Source organism: Lycorma delicatula, chromosome 5 (genome assembly GCF_047948215.1).
Source record: "Lycorma delicatula isolate Av1 chromosome 5, ASM4794821v1, whole genome shotgun sequence".
In the NCBI taxonomy this organism is placed as follows: Eukaryota; Metazoa; Arthropoda; class Insecta; order Hemiptera; family Fulgoridae; genus Lycorma; species Lycorma delicatula.
Window position 1 is genome coordinate 51,010,347 of NC_134459.1, and position 25,001 is coordinate 51,035,347.

At 31.3% G+C, this 25,001-nt stretch overlaps 1 protein-coding gene across 3 annotated transcripts in view; it reads left to right on the forward strand.

The window, feature by feature from the left end:
• The window catches only part of Bruce (BIR repeat containing ubiquitin-conjugating enzyme), a 265,772-nt gene that overhangs the window by 92,710 nt on the left and 148,061 nt on the right, over window positions 1-25,001 (forward strand). For all 3 annotated transcript variants that reach the window (XM_075366104.1, XM_075366105.1, XM_075366106.1), the window contains 5 exons: window positions 3,000-3,197; window positions 9,461-9,655; window positions 10,638-10,852; window positions 14,100-14,413; window positions 20,256-20,434. In XM_075366104.1, coding sequence (XP_075222219.1) covers window positions 3,000-3,197; window positions 9,461-9,655; window positions 10,638-10,852; window positions 14,100-14,413; window positions 20,256-20,434 — 1,101 coding nt within the window. The remainder of the gene's footprint in view (window positions 1-2,999; window positions 3,198-9,460; window positions 9,656-10,637; window positions 10,853-14,099; window positions 14,414-20,255; window positions 20,435-25,001) is intronic.

Genomic DNA, 25,001 nt, shown 5'->3' on the forward strand with positions numbered 1-25,001 from the left:
GAATTTTGTACTAATATCCTACACAAAACATGTCCTTCTACAGCAATAATTCATGACTTTGAAACAGTTGGGGCACAAATGTGATAATATATATATATATATATATTAAAAATGTCTATATAATTGTTCAAACATGTTTAAGCAAAATATTTTTTAGTTTATATCAAGTTATTGCTTTGATTGTTGAAACCCAGTTTATTTTTTCAGTTCTACTGACAAAGTTGTGAAAATTTGATGAAAATTCTTTAATATTAGAGTTTTTGAAAGCTAGTTTAGTCATGTATGATTTTATTTATATGTAATAAGTAGGATGTTTATGTCCATTTAGCTCTAAGGTGATCATTAATATCACTGGTCAACAAAATGTAATTTTTTCTTTACTAAATGAAAGGGAATGGCTGATTCTTATAGTATTTTTTATGCTGATTATATATGTTAATAGATTTTTTCTATCGGGCTCAGTTTTTTTGTAATTGAAGTTTCTTTTGAAACAGAAAATGTTTGGTGAACATAATATGACAATACATTACAGTACATGTACTTTCTACTTACCTAAAATCTATTTGTTTTGGATTTTTTGCTGTAATTTGCTGTAGGTAGATCCCTCTATAGATTCCAACAGTAGTTGGCTAACATTTTTGGATTCCATTTTCTCTGGTATCGTGTTTCCATTGTACGTATCTCCTAGTGAAAGCATTCATGTACATCACGGATAGTGCCAACATTGTTAGGGGGAAATCCAAATGTGAATGTAAGAAATGGATTTTGAGTGACATTTTACACCCAAGTTTTTTGTAGTTTCGAAGGAGTTCGTTCACTCACCTGGAGTTTTGGTTTCCAAGGAAGTTGTTTATCAAATTTTGAAATGACTTCCATGCAGCAACCTTCAAGTCATTCAAACATTCTTCAAACACCGGATCACTCACTAGTTTTCTTATTTATAGTTCAACAAAATATACCTTCCCTTATTTTAGCATCGCTTATATTAAGGAATTTGTTTTTCAGAAACTGAAACCTTGCACCATTGCTTTAATCAGAATTTTTGAATAAATCTAGCTTAATGTGTAGTGGCGGAAGATAAACTTTTTCTGGTTTTAGTAATACCTGACTAACAACATTCTTCGCTCCTACAGTCAGTACCTCTCTGTTTGGCCACTGCTCTATTATGAAATGGTTTTAACTATCCCTACTGTCCCACTCCCATAAAAAGCAACAGTGTATCCAAGTAAAGGGCTATTACTTTCAGATCTCCACAAATATGCTATAAATATTTCTCATACTGAATCCTGCTCAGTACAAGTTTCATATTTTCATAAAGACTCCTTCATGTGAACAGCGTATGTTAATGGCATTGATGAGTTTTATTTCCAATGTGAAGTAGACCAGTTTTCAAACTAAGCTTTGACAAGTCAATAAAAAGTTACCATTGTCAGGATGGTGTATGTGTGCCAAAGTTTTCAGTAAAGAGTCCACATCATTACGTTATACTAAGTTTGCATACTGAGGGAAGAAATGTTCAAATTCTGACTGTCTGTCATGGAAAGGACTTATTTTAGAGTTTGGTTGTAAAAGATGCCGCCATCCTTTTAGTCTTGATACCAGTATTTCTGCTTGATTGTTTGATAAATTTAGATCACGAACCAGATCGTTTAATTATGACTAATTATTTAAATGGGGTTCAGTGTATTTATTTTCTAAAAAGTTTGAATCTCTTTCTTCATTGCCTGATAAGTTAGCACAAGATTTGACATTTTCATCTAAGTTCCATGTTACTGGTGGTACTGGAATTGGAAGCTCTTGGCTGTGTGGCACTGGCCGCATGCTACAGAGAATATTAGGGTATTTAACAGTACATCTAGTTTTAGCTGTTATCCTAGATATCTTTATTACACAATAGTAACAGTCTGTGGTGTGATCCTTTGTTTCTCTCCAAACCACTGGAATTGCTAGTGGGATGTGCTGAGATCCATTTAGCCAACCAGTCAGCAATGTTAACACAAGAAGCTCAGCAAATATGAGGAGCCCAAGATTTGTCCTGATCACCTAATTTACATCCAAAATACAGTTCATACAATTTTTTTATCAGTGGAGTTATATTTCTTTTCTGAGATTTAAATGTTACCTCACCACAGATGTAGCAGAAATTGTTTGGATGATTAATGCAACTGCGAGGCATTGTTAATACATTATAATAACTAATATTGTTTAAAAAGAAACACTTTATAAACGTGCTAATTTAATATATACTCACTTTACTGATCAACATATACCCGCAAATATGAAAGTCAGCTATAAAACAGAATGTTACACCCACAAGAACTCGCACTTGAATTAGAATTAAAATTATTTCTCTAGTCTGCACGACAGATTATAGGTAAATATAATAATGACAGAAATAATTAATGAGTGGATGATATGTTTATAGTAAGATTAAAATAAGAATGAATCAGATTCTTGTTCATTTAATTAGTGTGCAAATAATAAAAATGAGTTAATGTCTAACAAATCAATGTGACAACAATTAAGGGACTGTAATAAATAAACAAAAGCTATTTAGTTGATAAATAATATAATTATATACATTCACAAAATGCTGTGCTTATGGAGTTCATGCGTGATAGTACCTGAAAATAAGAAGGTAGTTTTTTTGTAACTAAAAAGTACTAAGTACTTTTTTGTAACAAAAAAAACAAGCCTGATAGAAGAATTCTGATTTTATATTTGAAATCAGCATGAAAAATACTATAAGAATCAGTTATTCACTCTCATTTAACAAAATCATTGTTGATTAGTGTAATTGCTATTGTAGCAGAACTGAGAGATGTCAACTGTGGAATGTTCAGATTACATTCATAACAAAATGAGACTAAGTGATATGATTTCTATTATTTATCTTCAGCTGATTATTGTGAATATTGTCTAATAAGCTTTGCACTGTTTTTGTAATATAAAAATAAATTTGTATTCACAGTCATTTTATAAATTAATTATTTTTACAGAATCAGATTGGTGTTCTGTCTGCCCTTTTTGAAGATGTTCAGTGTCGTTATTCACTGGCATGTTCTAAGTTAGAAAATCTTTTGGCACCTTTACTTTCATCAGAAACACCTAATGTCGATCACATGCATCACTATTTACATAAGAATAAGGAATCTTTTAACAATCAAGAAGCCCAGAAAATAACATCTGCTTATCGGGTATGTTTTTTTTTTTTTTTACAGAACTATTTTATAATTTAACTTTTTTGTAACTGACATTGTATTCATTTCTAGGAATGTAATTAACAATTACATTAGTAGTTTTCTGAACACATTTGATGTTACTGCTATTTGATGTTCTGGTCAGAGGCTATGATGCAGACTGGCACTATAATTATTTAATGAAACAATTCCTTTTATAATGTTAGGTTTTCACCTTTTAAAGGCTATTTTAAGACCTGGTGTAGTTTTATTTTTTGTAACTGATAAATAATTGTCAGACATTCATGCAGCAACACATTTGTGTAGTGTTTTAAACACATCAGTTGTTTTCAGCAATAGATATAATCTTACTTAGGCACTAAATATATTAAAACACAAAATTTATTCAGATTTTAACCTTTTCTGGTCCAATGTCCGGCTGTCAACTGCTATTTTCCAGTATAGATCCACTGTCTTCTAAGTTATCCTGTTGATTATTTCCTAACAGTATCACTTCATACCAATAAATGTCTTTGTATGTTTGCTCTTTATATGTTTGTTGGCTAAATAACGTGTTTCAAGAAGCCAACTTTTCTAACAAACATCTCAACATTTTCCAGCTGTATATTCATAAACAAAGATTCCAGTTCACATGTACCGGATAATGAGAATAGTAATTATGTGTTTGATAGTGATGATTTATTTAGTGAAGTTAATGTGTCTGAGGATTATTTTAATATTTTAGATGATGATAATTATGATTCAGATGTAAATAATGAGTGTCGATAATAGTTCTGGCCTTGTTGAATGTGGATATTCAACTATATGGTAAACGATTTTAATCTACAAAAATTTCAGTCTACTTGTACTCTGGGATTTTGTTTAGACTTAAATAGTAGACCAGTAAATGAATTAGGATATTTGAAATTATTTTTTTACCGATGAACTATTATTAGAAATCGTAGATGCTACAAATAAATATGCAAAACAAAGATTCAAAAATGTGTTACCTTACAGCATATTCAATGGTGGAATTCATAGAAGGATTTAACATAAGATAGATTGAAAGTCTTATTAGGAATTATTTAAAACATTGTGATCAATCCAAAGCCCAAACCTACTGATTATTATTTTTGAAGACTGAGTTGACTAATATCCATATTTTAAAGATATATTCACTGGAAAACAACTTTTGCAGTTATTCTAGTATTAGTGAATACATTGATAATAAATGTAGACAGCTACTGATAACATCCCGGGAAGTGGCTGTTGATGAAAGCACAGTAGGATACAAGTGAAGAGTACAGTGGAAGTGTTACAATTCGATGAAGCCTACAAAAGGGTGGCTTTGTATATTTATTTTCTTTTGGATTCAGCTATTGGATATGTTTGCTGTCACATCTGTATTATGGTAAATGTACAATAGAAAGTTTAGTTAGGTCAAACCTTCCTTTCACTGCCAGAATAATTATACAGCTAACTTAGATCGTACTACAAAATTAAGATGGCATTGGCTTCCATGTCTTTATTGATAGTTTCTATACTGGTTACAATTTAGCTTTAGAATGAAGAAAACCGATCCACTGGTACCATGTAAATCAATAGAAAAGGTCTACCAACATAAATAAAAAAAACCTAAATTGCAAGTGCATCAAGTCCTGGCAACAAAAAAAAGTTTTGGAATAATGGCTTTTTGTGTTTTCATGACAAAAGAAATCTGTCTATGCTGTCAACATATTTTAGCCCAGAAGTTCAGCCGGTAGAGAGAATAGTAAAAAAGGGGAAAGAATAACATACATCTTTTTCCATATCCCAGTACACAAAATATATGGATTATAGATCATTATGATCAGTACGATGGGACATGTGCGTTTAAGGGAAAAATTGTAAAGGGGTGGCATAAGCAATTTTTTTTTTTTTTTGGGTGTTGAGGTATCAGTTGTAAATAGTTTCATATTATATAGATAAGATCTTAAGGAAAAGGGTTAAAATGACCTCACATAAAATTTAGAAAGCCCATAATAAAGCAGTTACTGGGAGGCGTAAAAAATAAAACTGGTAAAGAAACGAGGCAGACCTTCTTCTTTTGATGAAGAACAAAGATTAGAACGTGAAACCTCTTTTCATTCGAAAAACTGAAAAAAATCTTCAAAAGATTGCTGTACGCAGCAACAGGGCAGCAAGGGCAGTTAAAGGGGGAAGAAGAGAAACTAATTTCTTTTGTGAAACATGTGGTAGAAAACTGAGTTTTACCCATGTGAGTGCTTTAAAGAGTACCACACCATAAAAAATATAGCATTTTTTAGTAGTTTATGTATCTAAAAACAATGTATATTCAGTTACAGTAGTTTTAGGATACTACAATAACAAAAGAACACTGTAAACGAAATAAGGTTAAGAAGCAAGTGGTACTTATATTCCATAAATTAATTAATAGTTCTGGAAAATGCACTTTTCTGCTAAATAGGAATGGAAAGGGTTAAATTTATCATTATACTCTACATCCTACCAAAAATGTGTTCTGTTGAGGACAATAGTGGTGTTGAAATAAATTGTAATATATTTTAAAAAGGTTATAAAGCATTCTATTAAACTTAATAATTTATGTGTTACTATAAAGTTAATAAATAGCAGACACATATGTTGGGGGGAAAACAGGTAAGTAAATAAATATATTTACATATATATATATCTATATAAATAGAAATGTAAATGTTCGTTCAGAATCTTAAATCTCCAGAAGTTCTTCACCAACTGCTTTGAAATTTTGACACAACGTTGCATTCGAATACGTGCGTGTTTATCTACTATTTATATACCTTATTAGATGTCACACCTGTGACATCTTTTAAAAACATGCTTTTTTAAAAAAAAAACAGCACTATCTGTTAATGAATGAAATGTAATGATCTGAAATGAATGTAAAAGCGACACACGCTATACTAAATATTTTACGATTCCATTTCAATGTTTCCAATATGTGTGTCTGCTATAGACTAAAAAAAAAAAAACTGGACAATTTACGTGCAGGGAAAAAGGGAGAAAGGGAAAGTCGGATAAGGAAAATATAGAAAAATCAGAAAAGGGAAATTGGAAAAGGTAAAAGGGAAGAAGGTAAAACGACAGAAGGGGAACGCCTAAGGACCATGTAACATTTTGTTTTGCTTTGTTGTTTCCTTATCTAGTACTCGTTCGTCTTTTTTCTATGTGTTCCTTTCCTTGGACCTCTTTGTTCCAGTTTTCTCATCCTTCCTACCTTATAATCCTTCTACTTTGAATATATATATTTTTTAATTTCATTCTCTTTTATATTGTTTCTTTCAAGATATTTTTTTATTTCTTAGATCTAGCTTGTATTATCTATATCTCTTATATCTAGTTCTATTACCTTTTCCCATATGTAATAGAAAATCTGTTTTCTTAATGTGTTCATTCACTCTATATTTGTGCCAAAAGAAGATCATTCTTCTTTTTCTCATTGTTTCAGAATTTTTTCTATGTTTTATGTACTTTTCAGACTTCATTGGTTTTTAGTGAACCCAATATTCTCCTAATAATTCTTCTCTCTAACAATTGTGATTTATAATTAGTTATAGGGATTTGCGTGCATATAAACATTCTGTTTTGATTGCAGTGTCATAATGTGTTATTTTTTTTGTATTTCTTGTTATAAATATTCTTAGACCATGTGCTCTTTGCTTTCTGTGAATCCTATCATCTGTGGCGGATTTCTCTAATCCATTTCTTGGATTGTCTCTTCTAGAAATTTACCTTTTTTATCTTTTCTGTGACCATACTCTTAATGTTAGACATGAATTTGATTTTTTCTACAGAAATCCTTAAACCTCTTTTACTGGGTAATTCTTCTAAAAGATTAATTTGTGTTGCCGTGTCTATTCGATTTTCAGAGTACTGAAAAATCATCTTCAATTGCTTCATAAAATTTATTTTTTCTCACCAATTTTATTGGCAAAATTTTGCATTCTTTTAGTTTCTCATTCCAAAATCTTACCATTTTTTCAACACACAATTAAAGAGAAGTGATAAAATCTATCACCCTGCCTTATGCCTGTTTTTATATCAGAGGGTTCAGAATTTTCTCCTGTGAATTTAACTTTTGACATTGTGTTTGTAAGAGTTTCATATTAGGTTAGCTACTTTTACTTGTAATACCTAATTCTCGAATTATTTTGTGTTAATTTTCTTTTATCAACAGTCAAATGTTTTTTTAAAAATCAACAAATACTATAACTATGTCTCTTTAAGAGTTTAGCATTCTGTGCCGTATTATTGATTTTAGGAGAGATATTTGTTCTGAGCAGGATCTGCTCTTTCTGAATCAGCTCTGAAATTCACTTATTTTCTCTAAAGTTCCTTCGACTTTGTTCAGTAAAAGTTTAGAAAATACTTTGTAGGCAACTGGTAAGAGAAATATCCCTTTGTATTTATTAAAATCTTGTTTATCACCTTTCTTTTAGAGCAGATGTTTTAGAGCCACTTTCCAGCTGATATATTTTCTGTTTTCTATATTTCTTCAAAAAGTATTTTTAGATCTATGATTTTTGGTTCTGACCATTTCAAGAGTTCAGCTATTATTGGGGTCTTCTCCAAAAGCTTTATCGTTCTTCAATGTTTTAATTACATTTTTAATTTCTTCAGAGGTTGGTGATAAGTCATTCTCTAAGTTTTCAAAAATATTTATAAATTTTAACTTGTCAATTGGTTCTGGACAATTTGGAAGTTTATAAAAATATTCTGCAAGAATTTCCCAATTTTCAGAATTTCTTTGGTCCATTTTATAATTTTCTTTTTTAAAATAGATGCTAGGTGCTTGGTATTCTTTTGGTTTGTACTTGAAAGTTTGATAGAAAAAGTTTGATAGAACTCTCTAGACTGCCTCTTTGAAAGCTTCCTCTTTGTACGTCTTATAATCTTTGTTGTTTGTACTGTTTATTATGTTCTTTCCAGAAGATTTCCACTTTTCCATTTGGTTCTTTTATTTTAATATTTTTAAATTATGTTATTAATAAAATACTTTAAAAAAAATACAAGTAAATTTCTGTTGAAGCAGAAATCTCCACAAAACATGGAGAAGTGGAAATGAACTGAAAATGTAGAGGGGAAAAATAAAAGCAGGAAGTTTTATTGGTTAAAGCAATTAGTTATTAAAATACTCAGTTTATTTTAAGGAAAAATTTTAAATACTTTTTCCTTTTATTTATGAAATATTTTTTGATTGTAATTTGTTATTTATTTATTACACAGCAACAATATAGGCTTATGCCTACTTACAGTTCATCAGTAACTTTAAGTAGGCAACTTAACTGATAATAATAAATTTTGTAGTGTGTGAAAAATGCCATGCTGTACTTTGCAGTTAGCATTGATTTCTGTAAAGAAAAGATTTAAAGAATGAGTTATAGATAAAATAAAAAATTCTTATTTAAAGATGAAGACCAAGAAATTCTACAGATGTTGAAATCAGTACTTACAAAAAATAAATTTTTCAAAAGAAGTACTCTGACAAAAAATAAATCTGTATTAACAATAAGACTATTAAAAAATATAGGTAGTGACTATAAAATAATAAAAGTGAATAATTTGAAAAACGAATAATAGAATTAATATTGTAATTTTAAATGAAGTAATTTATCTTACTCTTGCCTAACCCACAGAAAATTATTGGAATCCAGTTATTTTAGCATGATGCTCTACCAGTGAATAAAAAGGTTGATAATTATGTGTTGTCTGATAACTTTTTTTTTTTTTGAAAGTAACCCATAGTTACAAAACGTAATTCTAGATTAAACATTTATGAAAATACATTTGTCACCACAGAGCATCTACTTAGTTCCAAGTGTTAAAGGTGTTTTACATTAAAAAGTATAAGGTGAGGGTTTGCAACCCAGGCTTATCTTTGATTATTAACTGGGTTGCAAACTTTTTTAGTATTCAGCTTAGCGGAAAATTAAAAGGGATTAAAAATTGGCTGTAAAATTTTACATAACGGAGAATCTTTTTTTGGAATTTTGACAAAACTATTTTGGCAAAATAGTTTTTAATTTTCTTGCTCAAGTTACATTTTAATGAATAGAATTTAATTTCTTTTCGTTAGTATTTATTTTAAAATTACAATAAATCTGGTCTGGATTTGTGTAAAAACAGTGATCATATTAACTATACTTTATTGAAAACTGTTGAAGAAAACGTGCTTCTTTAACATTTTTCATTAAAAAGTACTGTGTTGGTACAGAAATCTTTATTACCTTTTGTTTTTACAGGAATGCGTGACATACCAGCATCAGTTGAATGTTGTTAGAAGCGTTATGAGGAGGTTAGGTGCAAAAATGCAACCAGTATCTTCTGATCTGCAGCAGAATCTTGTTGCAGCGTGTACAGATAAATTAAGAGTACTTGGTGAAAGTTTAACTGATCTTTTGCTTTATATTGTTTACGGAGTCGGATTAGAACCTGGGGTAAGTGTAATTTTTATTAATATTACATTTCTGTACCGTTAAATAATATTTGAATATTGAATAGTAGGTTATTCAGTTTTTTTATAGTATGTTTTATTTAAATAATTCACCTGTCATAGGCAATGTTCAAATATACATCTTAATAATAAGACTCATAGCCAAAGTGTCTTGATTTTATTTTAAATGTATAATGTCATTTTTTTAAACTTCTGTTTATTGCAATGAGAAGTGGAAATGAACTGAAAATGTAGAGGTGATTTTAATCTTGATTCTTAAATAGAAATTGAGGATTTATTATATGGATATTTACTGTAGTGTATATTTACAAAGTTAATTATGCACTGTAATTTTTTCATTGTACAAATTTTTCTTTAGTAGTTTATTTTCTTGCTCATTCTTGAAAATAAATATCTAAATTAATTACCAATGTAGCATTCCATTATTTTGGTTTATGAATATAAAAAATATCGGGATTATCAAGTGCTTGCTTCTTTATTTCTTTTATTACAATGTTTTCTGAAGTAAAATTGAAATATAGCTAGTATTGCATAAATATAGACGTGTAGCACAAATATAAATATATTGCAATTTATATTTGAAGAAATTTATTGATAAAGTTAACAAAGTTTCATTTGAATTTTTAAAACTTACTGATAGTAGTATTATAGAGTGATTTATTATATATCTGAATGATTTTTAAATCAAATAATTAAAATTTGGAAAGTTAGTGCTTAAGAGCTTGTAAATGATAGAGAGTAGGTTATTTTCAGAAAAATTACTCTTCTCATTTACAGAATCCTAACTATTGAAACAGCCAAAAAATAATTAAGAATAAACTGTGGTCAAAAAATTCTTGGGTGTAGTCTGATCATTCCTAAGCTCAGTAGTCTAAGGGGCATGGTTGGAAGTTTTAAAATAATTTTATGATTTTTATAATTATTTTGCTGGTAATTATCATGGTGTGTATTATTTGTTTTAACAGATTGATTCAACACATTTGCATCAAATGGTGGATCAATCGATGTGTGAAAGATTATTCCATTGGATATGTGTCGGCGATGACATTCGTATGCAGGTTTCTTGCTGCACATTATTGGTACGGTTGTGTGGACTACAACCTTGGTGGGGATCATTTCTTGTTAATACTATATCACAATTATATTCGTCACAACAAAATAATATTTTTCCTCAAGACAGGTATCTTCTATATAATAATATTTTTTTGTTTAAACCACATTTAATTTACACATTCTGTATGACTTGTTTATAAGAAATTACCAAAAAGCAGCAAAATTTAACAAAAATAATGTACAGACTACACTTAATAGTCAACAATCATGAATTTTGGTTTACATTTAACATGAAATAATAAACATTCCATAACCCCCCATATCTTTAACACAATATTAAATTCATGTCTGTGTTGTACCCATACAACATAATGGTTTAATACTACACCTGGTAGTTTATTGGTATAATAAATTAAAGACTATAAATAAAACTTTTTTCTGTTTTGTATCAGATTTTTTAGATAACATAAGCATAAATGTTAATAACTGGAGCCATGTGTATATAAATTTATTCCTATGGAATATAAAAGTTAACAATACCAGATGCATTTTCACTGCATGCAGTTGAGATTTTGGGTGGTTAATGACCAGTCATAAGTAACCTACACTTGAAAGTAGGATTTATTGCCTTACAATGGTGTGTAGATCCTTTTTCAAAATTATACTTATTTAAAAAAACATTTGCTAAAATGAAATTGAATTAAAAAATTTGATCAGTTCATATAAAATTAATGTAGAAAAAAAATAGAAATCACAGAAAAATACTAATCTGATGTGTATGTACATAGTCAAAATGTATTTAAAATTATAAACATACTTTGTGTTTCACAGGTAGTAATCATATTATGTGTTAAGTAAGAAAGAGAACTGTTTTATTTCATGATGCAAATTGATTCTTATAAAAGTTCTTTGTACATGTGTTTAGATGAGCTGTAGTTTCTTATTAATATTTTAATAATGCCTTCAGATAATTTTGTCTACTGCACGTGAGTGAGAATGGTAGGTGGGTATCATGTAACTTACTACTCTTCATATGAGCCAGTTCGTTTTAGCCTGTGAAATTAATCAGTACCTTCATTTTGTACGGAACGTTAGGTTCTATGATTTTGTAATTATAATATTAACAATATATGTCGTTCTGTTTTCTTCCTTCTTTAATGATTGTTGGGCTTAATGGATTATTGTAAACTGATAAAGGAAATAAACATAATGCAGTTGAAGAATTTATATTTAAAATGAAAAATAAGTTTAAAATTTTTAAATGGCATTTTTATATTTCTTGTCATATTGTCTACTAAGTACTTGCTATTGGTCGTTTAACTTAATTTATTAATTTAAAAACTATTGAAATTTTAACAAAATGTTAAAAATGTAATCTGTATTGCAGTACACTAATAGATATTTGTATTGAAAATTGAACATTCCAACTGTGAAAATGTGAATGACCTCTACATCTAGCTTAATGGAAACATTAATCACTGTTTTCCAGTGCTCTTATATCTGGAAGAAGGCCATTGAAATAAGGGTGTTTGATAGTGGGTCCTGGTTGGAGATGATTAACCAACAATTTAATGCTCAATCCAACACTAACATGGTTGTGGACTGCTGGTAAACAATGATGTTTACATGTACAGTTAATTAGTATAATATTTTTCATAATTATGCAGTTGAGCTGATACCAATGGGGGAATTTTTTAAGGCCAGGTTTTCATATTTACATTTTTTTTTCTTGTGTATAAAAAATATCTCTTTTAAAAGAATTATTAATTTTATTAAATTATAAATTGATTTCCGATTGTTTATTGTACTGATATCTGTAGTAACAAAATATTGAAAATTACAAAAACCTAATTAATTTTCCAAAGACTATTAACTATAATAAAAACACGCATGTAACTAAAACAATTGATGCGAAAAATTAAATGATACTTTATAAAATACCACACCTATGCTATGGATGGTTATATAGAAATGTTCCTTGTTACGTTGTAGTATGTGAAGATCACAAGAAATTCTGAAGAATGTACAGTTTGTTGAATTCCAACAAAACATGCCCAAATATGGCCAGGCATGCCTTTACAATGACTTAAATATGAGCAAAGAGGCTCTCCATGATCATGATAAAATATAGGCTATTTTCTGTGCTTCAACATAGCATGGGATTTGAAGTTTGAGTAAATATTTTACATTTGGTTTTATTAAAAATAAAATCTGTTCTCCAAAATAGTATCCAGCTGAACATTATCTGAATTAGGTTGATATTAGATCAGAATTTTTTGAATTGTTACATCTGAGTAATTACCTACACTGTTACATTAAAGTTACCTATGCTCTTCTGTTAAAATAAGCTTACTGCATTGGGAGCTCAATAAGTCCTTTATATTTAAAGGTGCCTTAAATTAAATCTCCTGAATTGTCTGAATGAATTGATTTGCTGATGGTCTTCCACTGTGATTTGCTTTCAGTCTGGTTTTCCATTCTTTGAACCTCTACATCTAAGCTCTCAATAGTGGTGTCACTGTCCATAAATAATGTTGAATAACTTTCTGTGGATGTGTGAGAGACTTCTTCTTCGTCCTCTGTCAAGAACTCAGTGATTGCATGTTGAATCTGCTTTGAGTCTATTATTAACTTGGTGTGAAATAAAATATTTGAAAATACCTGTATAGAGGAAGAGCTATTCAAACAGCAAGTGTAATTTGAATGGTCATATGATCACATAAATGATTTAAATGTTACATAACAAAAGTTACATTTGCATTACTGTCTAATTTATAATGATGATTAATTTAAAATAAGATAATTAATTATCATGGTTTTTTTTGTTGATCTAAAACTAAATAATTTTCCAAATTTTTAAAAAATTTTAAAAATTTTAAATTTAAACAGTATATTAAAATCAAAAACAAATTCATGAAGTTACAAAAATAACTTACAGTTAACTATACTCTTAAACTGAATTGAATCTTCACTATTCATTTCATGAATAGACAGAAACAAAAATAAAAATTTTCCCTTTGATTGCAGATTCTTACTGTATAGTTATGTTGACAGTATATCCTACAAAAAGGTCAGGTTAATAAATATATCAATTACATTTTACATTTACATCTTTAAGGAGTTGTCTATAGTTACACAGTATAACTTGTTGTGCTGTGTACAATATATATTAAGATTATCCTAGGATTATAAAATTATGAAAATATTAAATCACAGATTTAGTGAATTATGGTTTTACACAACAAAATGAAATTAAGTAATCCAAAAAGTTTTCACAAATTTATTACCACTAATTAATGTAATTTTTTATGCATCATTTTTATACTTTATTAAAGAATGAAATTACAACCTGCACTTTTATTATTTTTTTTCAGGGTTTTTATTCTTCTGATATATCTTTGTCGTAAATCACTTAGCGGCGGAGCTAGTCGAAGTGTAGTAATGGACAGTGTATTAAAAACAATTTTACAGTTGTTAGAGCCTCTTGGACATTCGTTGGATTCTGAATCTGATGCAGCTGCTGGCCCAAGCAGCACTAACAATATTTCTGCAGGATTTCTATGTTCCCGTATGGATCTTCCACTTATTAGTTGGTTGTTATTGTTTTTATCTCAGTGCCTTGATTCACAACCTAACTTTTACTTGTTTGATGATATGCCAGACAAAATTAAGAATTGCAGGAGTAATGGTAAGTTACATATCAATAAATTCTATGCTATTAGTCCCTAATGAAATAATTCAGTATAATAAACCAAGTTATAATGAACCTGATAAAACTTGAGGACAAAAATATTCAATAGGTGTTAACTTATTTTTTCATAAAATAATATTTTAAATCCATCTATAGTATATTTTTACTCAGAAAGTAATTTTATTTATGATTTTAAAGGTAGATTTAAAATTTTTGTTTTTTTTTTAGTTAGTGTTGAAGTTTGTACTGGATATGAGTAACTCTCTCTTTGGTCCATTGACCTCAGACCAAACAGTTAAATTTTTTTAAGGTTAAAATTAGCTGCTAGACATTTGAGTTTTTCTTTTTCCGTATCTGTGATCTATTAAGTTCTTTAACATTTCAAGTAGCATGTTAACAAAAAGTTGTTGCATTGCATGATAAGTGATGCAGTTTAGTGTGGCGTCCTTTCTGACTAATGTCGTGCTAGTTACATAGTTTTACGGTCTTTATTGGTTGAGTTACAGCTGTTTATTCTCATGCATGAAGAGGGTGTGTTTAGATGCATAAACATCTCTACAAAACTTGGGGAAATGTTTATGGAGACAAATGAAGTGTTGGCAGAAGTTTATGGTAATCGGTGCACAAACTGCAAAATGGCTTATTGTTTGTAATTTATGAATTATTAAAACAATTTGAGGATGATAGTCAGGCAACAGATTACCGATGATAACTGTGATAACCTGTAAGAAAACCTGTAGTTAGGTGGCCTTCGACATCATGTGATATATATGTTCATGTATATATGTTCATGAAATCATACATTTTGATGACATTACAGTTTGGGAAATAGCGTGTAAGAGTTTAACACAACACATTATGTCAGTATATTCTTATAAAAAAAAATTCTATAGATAGCTGCAAAATTATTCTGTGACATTTGTTTGCATCAGGTCGCACACAAATTGATCTTATTTACGACTTTATGGCCAAATTTTGTTTTATGTCAGTGGAGAGGAAAACTCTACCCCAGCCACCATTTCCCTGCACAGACGATAGTGTTGGTCTCTAACCAACTAAACCCACTCCCCCTAGATAACATGCAAAGATCGGACTTGCCAAAAAGCATATACAGTTACCAGTAGAAATTGCAGGATCAAATGCCAGAACGAGACAGTGAAATGCTAAAAGTCCTACGGGTTTCAACGGAAACACCATCCACAACCAGACAAAAATGATGCATCCTACACACCACAGGCTTTCCATCCATCCCACATTTTCTTTCCCCCTGTGATGATACTCATCACTATGATGTGACCAGCATGATTGTTAGTCAGAAAGGGACAGCAGAAACTTAGCAGAGTCCTATGGGCATCCTCCCCTTCGGTCACCTTTCTCATGATAATGCCCCTCACCATCTCAGGAGCATCATTTTACTTTTCGATAGAGTTGAGCATGGTACTAACAATATTGTTATTATCTAGAGGGCTTGTCACTCCATTTACTGTACTCTTAAATCCATCCACCTATTGAACACAAAAATCATGTGGCATCATCAAGGGCGCTACAGTACAGACACAAATTGTCTTTGCTGCATCCATGTGCAAACAGGTTTGACCTGAAGCAGCCATGACCTGAGATGAACTGGATTAAGAAAAAAATCTACTTTCCAAATCCCCTATCGCCCACACCATAACACGATCAGTTAACCTGAGTGTCCACTTACCTTCGCAGGTGTCAGCCATCAATTCAGAAGAATGTCGTAGGACAAGATCCTACCCTCTACATGGTAGCAGTTGTCCCTGAATCTGGCCAACAGGTTCTTCAGTGGCATACTGGAAATAACTTCCTGCCTTCGATGAAATAGTCCTGATCCCCGAGCAGACTTTTGAGACATTTTCTCTGAATCCACTCTAGGATCAGCCTGGTACGAGATCAGTAGTCACTATGACCACAATCAAATCATCTGTGAAGGCAATCAGGACAACACCCTCAGGAAATCCTAGCCTGAGGACTCCATTCTAGATGATATTCCACAATAATAGACCCAGGGCATATCGTACTTGGTTATAAATCCGGCCTGGCCACTGATGCTAGATGTGATGATAGTCTTTTGGCGGAGATAGGACTGCAGCTCTCTCCTCAGGTAGGCATCGATCCACTTATCCACGAGTGACTCAAACATTAACATCACAACAAGTGTTAAAAACATTCTGATTTCAAAGAAGATGAACACCATAATGTTACTTCTTTGTTTCGACCCAGCTTCTGTCCTGTCTACCACACTCATGCTGTTCACCACATCTACTGTGGAGATGCCTGCTCGAAACCTGTACCGATGTGGGCTTAGTTCATCTCAAATCACTGTTATTGGCAAGCCTCACCACCAGCATATTCTCAAACATCTTCATAAAGTTGTTGATCAAACAGACAGTTCTATAGGCTGATGGGCCATCAACTGGACATCCCTCCTTACTGATTACCACTACCTAGATTCCTTCCAGACCTCTGGAACCTATTTATTGATATTGATCAGGATGCAGTTGAATGCATCTAGCACCATATGTGGTATCACATCAACCACAATCCTGACCACTTCAACCAGATGACTATCAGACCCTGGACTCTTCCCAGACTTCATTCTCTGGGTAGTAGCAGTAATCAACTCCTCCAACTAAACCAAGGAATATCATTGGCAACAATGTCCTTCCTTCTGGTGTCAACACAAACCAGGAAAAGTGCTGCTATACAAGTACATAGCTGACCATCCTTAAGGACTAGCAGTCTGCCCTTGAATTTCTTAGCCACTGGTATCACCGGTCCCAGATGTCACTGACAATATCTTTGCACAGCTGCCTCTAACAATCCCTTTTCAATTTGATAGCCAGCCCATAAAATCTACTGGCTTTGATGAAAGATGCTCTTGCTTGCTCTTTTTTCAAGTCAATCAGGCAGTTCAACCTCTGCAGTTGCCATTGTGCTTACTAACAGGTCTTCCTAAGATCAGCCAGTTCAGCTGACTACCAATAGATTAGCTTGATCCCAGTTGGTCTTCTAACAAAAACAGTCTCATAGATATCTGTGATTACCCCTACCAGGACATTCGGCTCATCTCGTTCTCTTGATTCAGCCCAGCTGTGATTAAATCTTTAAATTTAACTCAGCCTTTAGCAGACACAGTCATCTGGTTGTCACCATCCCTCCTTGAGAACACATAGTGTCAAACTTAATCTCATTTGAACCTCCTAAAAACCCATTCTGCCTGCATGGTCAGCACTGATGAGAGTCAAGTCAATCTATGAACGATCATTTGTCTTCTGAAATGTAGAAAGATGGCTGTCATTTAGACAAACCAACCCTGCTGCTGTGCTTATCAAATCATTTAATATGAAATCCCTAGGGTTGTTCACTGAACCACCCCAGGCTCTAGATTTTGTATTTAATCTCCTGTAACCACACAGTCATACAGCTTTTACACCTCCTAATCTCAGCAAACAAACCATTGGCAAACACACTGAAGTCAGCAGCACAAATGTTGGGTGTGCAATAGCAACTGCACAATACCAGTTACCCCATGTTGACCCAAAAAAAACATATTTCCCTCTACGCTATGCAACAACAGCATCTGGCTCTATGACTATATGGATGGTGGCATTCTTCCTTGTGTTGCTCAACTAAGACCTAGGTTCAGCTATGAATATGTTGGGTTCGGATGCCAAGTCTTAAGTCTACATCATTCTCGCTGGCCAATTGCCAACAAGCATCTATAGATACAAGGTTGCAGTTCACTTGTAGGATTCTTATTTCCTACGTTTACAGAGCTTTACTTTCGATCCTGTGCCCCTACAAACCGTTCAGAGCACACTAGTTGACCAAGACAATGCTGCTTTTTGTGGCCCGTTTATCACAATAAAAAACACAAAGAGGAGATATCAGGACCACTTAGCTGTGACATGACCAGGCTCCCAACATTTCAAGCAATGCTCCTGCTCCTCTCGCTGCTGAACTTGAAAGTGGACCCAACCAATCCGTATCCTGTCCTTATTGGTCAAGTCGTAAGTGTCACCCTGGCAGAGAGAATTACGTATGCATTCTTTGTGTCTGCAAAGGCAGGTGTCACTGATTACAGCTTAACTGGCTCTTGGGGTTTGACCACCTTAGTAACAACACCCTGCCTAATCAACTCATTGAAGCTGCAGTCAATGTTCTTAACATGCATAACAACTTTTCTGTCTGCTCTGCTGACAAAAGAAACATCGAGCCTGGCAACTCGCTCTTTCAAAACAGTCTTAAAAGACTGCGCCACCTTGGTCTCATCTCTTACCTGGATTCAGATTTCTTTGTCATTCTCTTTCCTAAGGGAGAAGATTTCGCCATCTTCTGTTCTGAACTTTGTCCTTCATAGGTTTCAGAATATTTGCATAAAATTGGCCATTCACTTTCACAATTAATGTCTTCGACTGGATAGAACTATCAGACACCTTAGGGTCAGTACCCTTCCGTCTTTTTCTGGGACTCCCTATAAAAAGAGACTTCACAAGAATATTTCTTCTCCTGTCCATATATTCTAGGAGATGCCTAACGGTCATTGCTGTCTTACCATTTGGCAACCTGAAGACATGGTTTTGAGAACCCTCCATAATCCTGTCCACTGCCTGAATGGCCTGTTCCTTGCTCTCTGTTAGATTGACCACTGCCGTGTAACTCAACAGGAGCACCAAATCAAGATTATCCCCCATCAGGATCATTGTACTATTAATCTCCTTAATAAGGTGTCTGCCTTTTCTTTATTGAGAAGCTTCATCAGCTAAGGAGATCACTTTAATCCTCCTAGGTTAACCCATATCCACAGGTCAAATCATATATCACAATGGTTTCTCTTATTGTTCATAGAGAATACAGACTTGCAGCTGTACCATCTTCTTATAGAGTTCTGAGGGCCATCTCTTCACAACCAGCTGGGGAACTACCTGCGGGAAAGTTTTGACGTCCACCATCCATCATAATGGCCTTATAATCAGTCTGAATCGCAACAGATTCATCACAAAAATGATTTGACACAATACTGTCATCCCCCAGTTTACCTCTTAAACTACGTAACTTTAATACAAACCAACCTGGTTCCACCTTGGTCTGCTTCAATTTTCTGTTAGTGGTCTTGTCTATGTAGTTATGGATTGTTTTCTACATCTTACCTTTTACACATTTCTCTATAAAAATTACCCAAATTGTGATACCTTAAATCACATGGCCTATCAAAAATGTTATAATATGTAAACTGAATGTCTATAAATGCAAATATGTTTAAAAATGTCTAAATATGTAAACTGCTTGTCTATTTACAAGATCCTGTTATAGATGTTTGTTCTTTCAGTTTTACAATAACTTATTTTGTCTTCATAACCCATCTAATTTTTAATTTTCAACACTCTTGTTTCGTAATGTGAAAGAATACATCATGGAAAAGAATGGGGAAAAATATTTCACCAGAAAGTATAGCTGCAAAAAAAAGCTTAAATCCAAAAATAACTTAATTATTATTTTAGTTCCTGTTGTTCAGGTCTCATCATCAATTTATTGTTGACCTCAACTGCTGAAAGAAATGTTGCTGTCCATTTTACGAATACCGTTTTAGTCTGGTCTATCTGCTAGAGTATCATGTTTATTATATCAAAGTTCTTTGTAAAAGCGTGTAGGAACTTTCACTCATTACTGGATCATATTTATAAAAGACAATATAATCATCTGAGAAATTAAAGAAGCACAATGTGAGCTTTTTAATTTTTAAAAAGTAATTTATTGGGTTTGTTGTTTATTGTAATTTTTTCAATATTACATTTTTTTATTTTGTTCATGTCAGGACCATTATCACGATGGGATTTCTTACAAGGAGAAATGGCAATGCAAAGACGTACATATCTTACCAGTAGATGCACAGCGTCACGTAATTATAGACGTAAATTACAAAAAAAATTAATGCATCATAAACAACAATTAGAAGATATTGAATCTGCAAAGAAAGCATTTCATGCGACTCAGGTAATAAAATTAACTTTTCATTAATCGCATGATAATTTCATAACTGATTAACTAACATGTTTAATGTTAACCTTTTATAATTTTTATTTCTTGATGTTTTAATGAATTAAACTCTATTTAGTTTTACAAATGTATTTTAGTTAAATCATATATCAGTTGTAGCTATACTTTTAATGTGTATTGATTTTTAGGTAAGCATGTTCTGTTTGTTTTCCCCATTAGATAATAGTAAATTTTGTGTTAGCATATCATATTGTCATTGACTCTTTAGTGAGTTAGCCATTGTATAGTCAGAGAGGGAGGTATGCTACATAGATTATTAATTAGCCTTTTAGGATATCAAATTAAAACAAAAAAAATTGTTGAGTGTTTTTTCTATGAAAATTCTTTCTCAGATATTACTCTTTTAATGGAACTTAAAAGGTTATAAAACAAAGAAGTACTGCGTAAAACTGTTTTTTTTTTTAAATATAATGAATTGTAAATTCATGATATCGCCAATCTTTGATTATCCATTGTGATTTGTCCATTATGATTTATGCAAAATCATAGAAAAAAATTGTTAAAACAAATTAAGAAGAGAAGTGTGCACAACAATAAGAAATGTTTTCAGCTGAACTGTTTGGAATTTGTATAGGAAGTTCTAGTGGTGTCAATTAAAATTGTATTAATTGAATGAAGGCTAGAGTGAGATAAAATTAATCAGAGATGGGAGAAACTGATTATCTAGGATATAGTCAAAAAGGTCAGGGCAAGGAACTGATAACAAGAGATAAGAGATCAAAAATAAGGGACAATAAGTACAATGCACAGCACAGCACAGCACAGCACAGTGCAACACTCTATTCTCAATAGGCTGAAGGTCTGCTTTTCTACCTAATTGGATCATCAGAAAAATTGTTTGATTTTATATTACACAAACTAAGGTACAAATAAATTCACTCCCTCTTGTGTCTTATTTTTTTAATACATTCTGAATGGTGTGAAATTTTTTTTGGTCACTATTGTATACAAAGTGAAAACAGATGAGACTCCCTTTAACAGGTGATAATGTCTTAGTATACATAATGCATGTTTATAATACTATAATACAGTGTTAGTTAATTTCAATTTATTTGTTATCACTGAAGGTTAACACTTTTGGATTTACTAGACTTTACTACATTTTGGCTTATCAATGATAGCAGTCTTTCAATTAGTGCCTAGTGTTGAGTGACAGTAGTCAAGTATTTTAAAATTCATAATATTTCTTTTTAAAAGTAATCAAGTTGTGCAGATTTTAGAAAATTATTTTTAATAAGTTTTCTTTTTAATAAGTTTTGAGCTTTTTTATTATAGGACCACTGTCCATTTTTAATAATTTTTTAAACTCTCTTATGTGCTATAATTATCCTAATTATTTACATTAAAACTTGTATTATTTTATAACCGGTTAAAACAACCATAAAACACAAAAAAGACAAACAAAAGTCAGTTTTTGGGTATTTCGATTTTATACTGGAAAACAACTTCAAACTAAATGTTGATGTGTGCAAAGATTTGTTTGCTTAGTGTTGTAGTATTGTTTTAAACATTTAATTAAATGATTGGTTTGTGATATATTTTTTTTAAACATTCATTTTTTCTTTTTTGCATTAATTTGCTTGCATTTTTTGAGTATGTACTTACCTATGTATCCATTTATTTTTTATTTGTCTTTTTAAATTTAAATTGCAATACTTTAATAAAATTTTCACTTTCCTTTGTATAGAGTTATGTAAATTACAATAGAATATTTTGCCACATGACTGTCAATTATTACCTTTTGTTTATTAGTTAAATAAACAATTTTTTTTTTTTTTTTTTTTTTTTTTGATTACACATTGATCAATTTTATTGTGGTTTAGTTAAAGTATCTTACTTTACAGTTTCTTTCACTAAATTATCTTAAAAGTTTGTCATTTCATGACTACTTTTATGATGTTTGCAGAGCTTAATATACAGTTTATTTAGAAATATATTTTGAATATAGTGCACTGACATAAAAAAAAATTTTTAAATGTAAAAGAAAACAACTTGGCTTAAAAAGACACATCGGTTCGACTCAGATTTCATCTTTTTTTTTAAATTTATGATTGTAAAAAAACTTTTACAAAAAAAAATTTCCAGAAGTTATTAATGAAGTAAAATTTTAAGTACTTATCATTTAAAAAAAAATGTGTATATGTAATTTAATAGGTGTACAAGGAATTCATGTGATGTTCACATCAGATTTTTTTTTCATATTTAATTATTATGATAATAATATTGATATAAATTAATATTATAACTAATAATAATAATGCTAATAATAACGAAGCCGATCTGATTTTTGTAATTGAAGGGTACTGAGGAGCCCAGTCATGATCATGATTGAGTTTTTATTTGCTTCACAAATAAAAGTTTTAAATAAAATGATCACAACATTGAAATATTTGAATAATTTCTATTATATTTTTTATAAGGTAAACCTTTTAAAAAAATTGAAGACGCCTGACTTTCTTCTAACATTCTTCTAACATATTAAATGATTAATTGTATTTTGCAGTGTTTAAAGTTTAGTAATTTACATTAGCTGGGAGGATAGGGATTTAGAGCCCATTACAGATAAAATTGCTTGATTTCTTGATCAACTGTAAGTTTTTAAAATTGGGTGGAATACATTTTGAAAAATTAGGTTTAAGTATCCTACCTCAGTCTGTTAATTGAAGGGAGGAGCTAGGGGACAAGAAGACCTGAATTTCTTCCTCATCTTCTATATATTAATTTTTTTTATTAAAAAAGAGTGGTTAGAATGTCAGAGTACTTTGGCTTATTTGTTAATTTAGTAGGCCTGGAGATACAGCCTTTAGGGAGCAATGGCCAACTTTTTTTTCTCTTATGTTATAACCTGTCAAGTAATATTCAAACCAGGTTTAAAAAAAAAACATGGTTTTAGTATTACTTGAGGGGGGTTATGATTCCCTTGGGAGACTAGGATATTTCAACTTCCTCTTTTCCTGTTGATATTCCTTTTTTTCTTTTTTGAAGGTAGAACAAATTTCAAAAAAGAAGAATTCAGTTACTAAAATGCTACATTTTTTGTTATCCTAGGCGGCTGGAAGATAAGAGGTTTTTCTCATAGTCAGATCTTTTGTTTGAATTATGCATTGTTAATAATCTTATTATTGTGAAGGGATACCTAAGGAATTGTAATTGGGAGTGGTAATGCAATTATAGTCGAGAGATTTGGAAGAAAGACTAAACAGTGTGGATAGTTTTCATATAAATTCAACAGTTCTTGAGAATTCTCTAGATGAACAAACACTTTTGCCCTTGTTTAGTAGTACAAAATTTTTTCCAAAATAAACCCCTGATAAAACTAAAAATTTCATGAAGAGCAAAAGCAAAAAGTACTTATTTATTTACATTTAACAACTACTTTTGCTGATATTATCCACTAATTAACTACTGATAAGTTTACCCTTTCTGGATGTATCTACTTTTTTCATATCTACCCACACTAAGAATGTTAACATTATAAAATATTTATTATTTTGATGTATAATTATGCTAAAATATAATATTACATTTTGAGGTTTATTAAGTTAATGATCAACTTTGTACATTTACTTTTACATGTTATGGAATTGGTAAAAGTTACTAAAAAAATTCCAATCAAGCAACTGAATATAAACATTAAAACTGTAATTAAATTAGATCGAATGGCTGGCTTGTGAAACAACTTCGTATAATAATTTATACAATTATGTGTTTATAAAAAGTTCAGTGTCTGTATATTTACTTATGCTTCTAATAGTTCTTCATCGTTGTAAGTGAAAAAGTATTTGTTCCATTTTTACATTGATAATGCAAATACATGCACACAAACTGTAGGAAGTTAATAGATGTTTAATTGCAAGCATATGAAGTAATATAAAAATTTGGTCTTGTCTAGTTAATCATGCTGGAAAGAAGTTAATAGTTTGAAAAAAATTCATTCAGTTTTTTCATTGTAGGTGATGTTAGTGAGTGCACTCAAAAGAATAACAAGAAAAAATTTTGCCACTAAAACACATAAAAAAAATAATAAGTTGCTACTCATACAAGTTCAATTAAGATGTTATACGAGGGTTATTTTTTCTTCAAGGTCCGATCGGTCACAAAATTAAAACCATGTTGAAAATAAAGAATTTTTTATTTGTAACAAGTACTTACATAGTTACGCTATTTCTCTACATAGTCGCCACTCCGATTTAGACATTTGTCGTAGCTTGGTCCCAACTTTCCAATATCCTCGTCATAGAACGGAGCTGCCTGTGTTTTCTCCCATGTTTCTACGCGGGTCTGCAGCTCGATGTCTGTGCCAAAATGTTGTCCTCCTAACCAGCATTTCATGTAAGCAAAGAGGTGAAAATCGGATGGAGCCAAGCCAGGCTGTATGGTGGGTGATCAAACACTTCCCAACGAAAACGCTGCAGGAGCTTCTTTGTTACAGCTGCAGTGTGCGGCCGTGCATTGTCATGGAGAAAGACAATGCCTGATGACAACATTCCTCTCCGTTTATTCT